Consider the following 6248-nt stretch of genomic DNA (forward strand, 5'->3'; position numbering starts at 1 on the left):
GACACATACACACCCTGAAAGATAAGGATGAGTGAGAGAGGAGGAGGAGTTGTGAAAACAGATGGAAAATTAGATTAGATAGATCCTGAGAGATACAGGTACATGTAAAAAAAATTGAATATCGTGAAAGTTCATTTATTCTTGTAACTTAATTCAAAAAGTGAAACATTAATATATTTTAGATTCATTACATGTAAAGTAAAACATTTCAAAAGTTTTTTTGTTTTAATTTTGATGATTAGAGTTTATAGCTCATGAAAGTCAAAGACCAGTATCTCAAAATATTAGAATATTTACATTTGAGTTTCAATGAACCCATAAGAACCCACGGTGACGCGGATGTCACAAACACTGGTGATTATCTGGAAAGGTCTTTTTAAAGCATTATCCCTCACTTTCAACTCAGGGAGTCCCTAAGTGACATATAATGAACACCCAGGTTCAGTCATGTGACAATGTGTGCATTTTTGTTGCCATAGCAACATTTCCAAAATGGTGTCCTGTCTGGTTAGCACATGTTGCAGTATCAGCAATTTTTTAAATGCTTGTTTTTGTTACTAAAGGTATGTTTCAACCCATGCAACAATTCTAATAACATATCCTAGATTAATCTTAACCTGATTTTAATACATTTCTTGAACAAATTGATATAAAGCAAGTTACAAAGATATTGTGGTAACATATATGTCACATCGGGCTATTAACCTTATAAAAGTAGTTGGAATTTTGGTGTGACGTATTTGTCACATTAAAGGGATAGTTCACCCAAAAATGAAAATTTGATGTGTATCTGCTTACCCCAATGGCATCCAAGATGTAGGTGACTTTGTTTCTTCAGTAGAACACAAACAAAGATTTTTAACTTAAACCATTGCAGTCTGTCAGTCATATCATTGCAGTCAATGGATCTCATGGCTTTGAGAGAGAAATAAAAAACATGACGATACATTGAGGTCTAAAGACACGAAACGATCGAGCTGTGCAAGAAACTGAACAGTATTTATATCTTTTTTTACCTCTGATCTGCCGCACGGATATCGTCAGGAGCCACAGGGTTTAATTTGGTTTTGTCTGTGTATGTTGTTTTTTTTCTCTCAAAGCCGTGAGACCCATTGACTGCAATTATATGACTGACAGACTGCAACGGTTTAAGTTCAAAATCTTCATTTGTGTTCTACTGAAGAAACAAAGTCACCTACATCTTGGATGCCCTTGCGGTAAGCAGATAAACATCAAATTTTCATTTTTGGGTGAACTATCCCTTTAAGAAAAATGGTAATGAGCTGCTCAATTAATTTAGCTGATTAAGTTATTTTAGTGTTATATATTTTCTGCTGCTCATTTCAAAGCATATTTTAACAAATCTACGTCCACGGTTAACATGTTGACCTCCAGTGTGAGGTAGTTATTTATTTTTATTCAGTTCGCACATTTTGAGTGAAAAAATAAATAAATAAAAACTTCTGGTTAAACCATATACTTGAAAAGGTAGAATTTTGATATGTTACAAAAGAGTTGTTGTAAAACTTAATGGTCACAGTTATGTGGTTTTGAAATATGTTGTGGAAAAGAAAATACAAAAAACTGTATTACTTCTGAAAAAGGTTTTGTTTTATCTTCCCAGAAAATTAATCATTTTAATATATGTTGTGGAAAAGCAAATAAACAGAAAAAAAAAATATTATGCAGCAAAAAAAATTATAAAATAATTTTTTTTCAATTGAGAAATAAACGCCCAATGTAACATATGTAACATGAAAAATTTATCATAAACGCGCAATGTGTCATATATGTAACATTACAGATCTTTCACAAGGAGGGGTTGTATTTCAAAAACAACTACAGAAACATGTTATAAGTGGTCCATTTGGTTTGTTTTATATGCCCCATAATTTTCCTATAAGGAGAAATTGGTCCGGGTTCTCATGGGTTAATGACCATCCCTACAGTATAAATTCTGGGTATCTCTTGCTCTTTGAAACCACAATAATGGAGAAGACTGCTGACTTGGCAATTATCCAGAAGACGGATATTGACGCCCTCCACAAACAGGGTAAGTCACAGAGGGTCATTACTGAAAGGTGTGGCTGTTCACAGAGTGCTGTATCAAAGCATATTAAATGCAAAGTTGACTGGAAGGAAGAATTTGGGTAGGAAAAGGTGCACAAGCAACAGGGATGACTGCAAGCTTGAGAATACTGTCAAGCAAAGCTGATTCAAACACTTGGGAGAGTTTCACAAGGAGTGGACTGAAGCTGGAGTCAGTGCATCAAGAGTCACCACGCTCAGATGTCTTCAGGAAAAGGGCTACCAAGCCACTTCTGAACCAGAGACAACGTCAGAAGCATCTTACCTGGGCTGTGGAGAAAAAAACTGGACTGTTTCTCAGTGGTCCAAAGTCCTCTTTTCAGATGAAAGTAAATTTTGCATTTCATTTGGAAATCAAGGTCCCAGAGTCTGGAGGAAGAGTGGAGAGGCACACAGTCCATGTTGCTTGAAGTCCAGTGTGAAGTTTCCACAGTCAGTGATGATTTGGGCTGCCATGTCATCTGCTGGTGTTGGTCCACTGTGTTTTCTGAAGTTCACAGTCAACGCAGCCATCTACCAGGAAATTTTAGAGCACTTCATGCTTCCTTCTGCTGACAAGCTTTATGGAGATGCTGATTTCATTTTCCAGCAGGACTTGGCATCTGCCCACACTGCCAAAGGTACCAAAAGCTTACTTACTTAAAGCTGGTTCAATGACCATGGTGTTACTGTGCTTGACTGGCCAGCAAACTCGCCTGACCTATGGGGTCTTGTCAAGAGGAAGATGAGACACCAGACGCAACAATGCAGATGACCTGAAGGTCGCTATCAAAGCAACCTGGGCTTCCATTATACCTGAGCAGTGCCACAGGCTGATTACCTGCATGCCACGCCACATTGATGCAGTAATTCATGCAAAAGGAGGCCCAACCAAGTATTGAATGCAAAGAAATGAGCATACTTTTCATTATCTGTAAGCCATAATCATCAAAATTTCAAGAAATAAAGGCTTACAATATTTCACTCTATGTGTAATGAATCTATATAATATATGGGTTTCAGTTTCTGAATCGAGTGACAAAAAGTATTGACCTTTTTCCACGATATTCAAATTTTTTGAGATGTACCTGTAGATGGCAAAAGTGGAAAAACTGCAATGATAAGTCTTCTTCTGTCTATATATAGGTTATGTGGTTATTCCACTGATTACGTTCCTTCTTTCACAGGCCAAATCAGGATCTATTAGCGTTCTGTTGATGACTTACCTTTTTGGGAGTGGAAACTTCTTAAAAATGGAGAGAGGTAACTTTTAATTCACATTACAATATATCTATTTAGTAATTTCATAATTCTACCCATTATTCCTTAATGTACCCCTGATAATTACCAGAAAATGCAGATATTGTTGACAGAATACACCTGACCAATAAAGTGTCCAAAATTTGTGATTATGTTATACTTACTGCAGTAAAAGATGACCTGCTTTGAGTGGATATCAGATTAACAGCGTGATATATTACAAATGCTTTCATATGGGCAAGAAATATATCCACATATCATATTTATGAAATTCTTATAGCTTAAATATGTGATTCTGTCATTTAGGGTTTGTTGCTGATCATGTAAACGTCATTGGTCAGTGTCCTATGCCTCAGTCATGTAATAAGCATGGCTTCACTGATTGGTACAAAGTGGGCAGTCACTGTGTCAAATACTTCAACGAGCCTCTCAACTTCACTGACGCTGAGGTATGTCAGAGCACTGTTTTTCTTTATTTTTAAAGACTGCTACATATTAAAGAGATTTTAATTCTATTATTCCTTAAATTACTTTCTCATTAAATGTTCATCCTGTTTCATATCCAGTTCAGCTGTATGAAAAAACACACTGGTGCACACCCTTAAGACAGCAAGACTGAGAGAAGAGGAGGAGTTGTGAAATCGAATGGAAAGGTATAAAATAAGGTGAAACAGATGCAAGATTATTGTGAGGACAGATAGACGACAGAAGCTGATAAACTGCAATGGCAAGTCTTTGTATCCTATAAGCTATGTATATAGAAAATTTGTGGTTATTAATCATATTCCACTTCTTTTACAGGTCAAATCAGGATCTATAAGAGTTCTGTTGATGACTCTCATTTTTGGGAGTGGAAACTTCTTAAGAATGGAGAGAGGTAATGTTTAATTCATACGAAAATATATTTATATAATCATAATTTTATCCATTACTTCACACACATTTCTTAATGAGCCCCTGATATTAAAGGTAAACCATGTGTTGTTAAACAAAAAGCAAGTGATCATATAGTTTGTGCATATGGTTTATAAAGTACTTGTTGAGATGACTTGCTTTGAATATACATTGGCAGTATTAGTAGATTAACAGAGTGATAAATTAAAAGTTTATCTTTTAAACAGGAAAGAAATACTACCCACATATCATATTTATGCCAATAAATCCGAATCCTTACCCATCTTCAAGAAACGGCTAAAAACTCATCTTTACTTGACCCTCTAATTCTAGCACTCTCTATTCTAATTTTATTTTTATCTATGTCTTTTTATTTGAAAAAAAAAAATTTAATTAGAAATAATAATAATAATTATCTGTACTGCGTTAGGCTAACCAAGACTTGTAATAGCACTTGCACGTTGTTGCTCTTTTGTTGGTTTTGATTGCTTCTTATGTCCTCATTTGTAAGTCGCTTTGGATAAAAGTGTCTGCTAAATGACTAAATAAAATAAATTTATAAAATTCATTTAGGGTTTGTTGCAGGCCGTACAAATGTCAATGCGCAGTGTTCTATGCATAAACCGTGTAATGTGGACGGCTTCACTGACTGGTACAAATTGGGCAGAGTCTGTGTCAAATACTTCAACGAATCTCTCAACTTCACTGAGGCCGAGGTAGGTTTTTTGTCAATGCAATGTGAAAAAAATCAATGTAATGTGTAGTCATTAAACGTTCTTCCTTGTTCATATCCAGTTCAGCTGTAGGAAGAAAGCCCCTGGTGCACACCTGGTGTCGGTGCATAGTAAAGAGCATAATGATAACTTGTTCTGCATTGTGGAAAAACTCACAACAAATACGTCACGCATCTGGCTTGGAGCTTTTGAATATTTGAAGGTAAAAAAAGACCGAAATGTGCAGGCATTTACAAATAGGGAGAGCAAAGAGTTATTACTGATTTGATGTTATTTCCTGGTTTTCTATGACATGCACGCACTATAGTTTCTCACTAACAACTTTTTTTGTCTTTCTTTTTTTTCTTCTTTAAAATCTCCTCATTCTCTCAGTCTGGTAAATTTTTATGGTTTGATGGATCCCGCTGGGATTTTGACAGTTGGGCATCTGGTGAACCCAACAATATATACACTACAACAGAGGAATGTGTGGAGATGAACTGGAAAGGTAAGAACACTAATGGGTTATAGTATATGTTTTGACTAATGATTTATTCCAGAGATGCTGTGAGGAATATTTGGTAAAACACACTGGAGAAGGTATAATCTCTTCATTTCACTGTCCCTCATTTTCAGAGAATGGCAAATGGAATGACGACTCTTGTTTTGTCAAGAAAAACTACATATGTGCCTTCAAAGAAAATGCTATCTTGAAACCAGGCTCTGAGGAGATGGAGTAGTTTTATCTGGGTATCGTCCCATAAAACTTTTTGAATAAAATGATTTTCTCTGCATCAATAAAAAACTTATTAAAAACAATTATTCAAATAGCCTTAAAATACTAATAAAGAAGATTTGCAATCAAAAGTATCAGTTGATTTTATTTTCTTAATTGTTTGTCTCATTATGACTGACTATAAAAATAAAGGTTCCAAAAGGGTGTTTTTGCAGTGATGCCTAGAAGAACCTTTCAGTGAAATGTTCCTAAATGAAAAATTTTGAAGAACGTAAAAATATAACCTTTTCTGTATTTGAAAGGTTCCATGGATGTTCAAGGTTCTTCATAGATCCATTGATGCCAATAAAGAATCTTTATTTTGAAGTGTTTGTAAATATTTTGGAGATCAGGGGGCGTATTACGGAAAGATCCTAACTTTAAAATCTTATCTTAACTGTTTGGTAACCATGGTAATTTCAGTAAGGACCACATTTAGGACAAAAGCTATTACAGAACAGCATTTCCTAAGTGCATTATCCTATTTTAACTACAGATAGGAAGAGGGTATTATAGAAAGATCCTAACTTGACAAAAAA

General features: G+C 35.2%; 1 protein-coding gene across 2 annotated transcripts; it reads left to right on the plus strand.

Annotated features, from left to right (window-relative positions):
* Window positions 1-472: 472 nt before the first annotated feature.
* Window positions 473-6034, plus strand: LOC306873663 (lectin-like). Of its 2 annotated transcripts, none has more exons than XM_079423108.1 (9): window positions 473-563; window positions 3255-3330; window positions 3634-3776; window positions 3894-4054; window positions 4129-4204; window positions 4795-4937; window positions 5017-5157; window positions 5328-5442; window positions 5571-6034. In XM_079423108.1, exons 4-9 carry the CDS (start codon window positions 4052-4054, stop codon window positions 5672-5674), a joined length of 582 nt encoding a protein of 193 aa, XP_079279234.1. In that variant the 5' UTR covers window positions 473-563; window positions 3255-3330; window positions 3634-3776; window positions 3894-4051; the 3' UTR covers window positions 5675-6034. The 2 variants fall into 2 exon arrangements, with proteins under 2 accessions (XP_079279234.1, XP_079279233.1); XM_079423107.1 differs by having other exon boundaries at window positions 476-563; window positions 3894-3980; window positions 5571-5797.
* The last annotated feature ends 214 nt before the right edge of the window (window positions 6035-6248 follow it).

Source organism: Barbus barbus (genome assembly GCF_936440315.1).
Source record: "Barbus barbus genome assembly, chromosome: 8".
Lineage (NCBI taxonomy): Eukaryota > Metazoa > Chordata > Actinopteri > Cypriniformes > Cyprinidae > Barbus > Barbus barbus.

Bases quoted from the DNA above. Each gene is read 5' to 3' on its own strand.
- LOC306873663 (XM_079423108.1), top strand. The intron at 4,205-4,794 runs GTAATGTTTAAT...AAATTCATTTAG, and splicing joins CTTCTTAAGAATGGAGAGAG to GGTTTGTTGCAGGCCGTACA. The intron at 5,158-5,327 runs GTAAAAAAAGAC...TCATTCTCTCAG, and splicing joins GAGCTTTTGAATATTTGAAG to TCTGGTAAATTTTTATGGTT.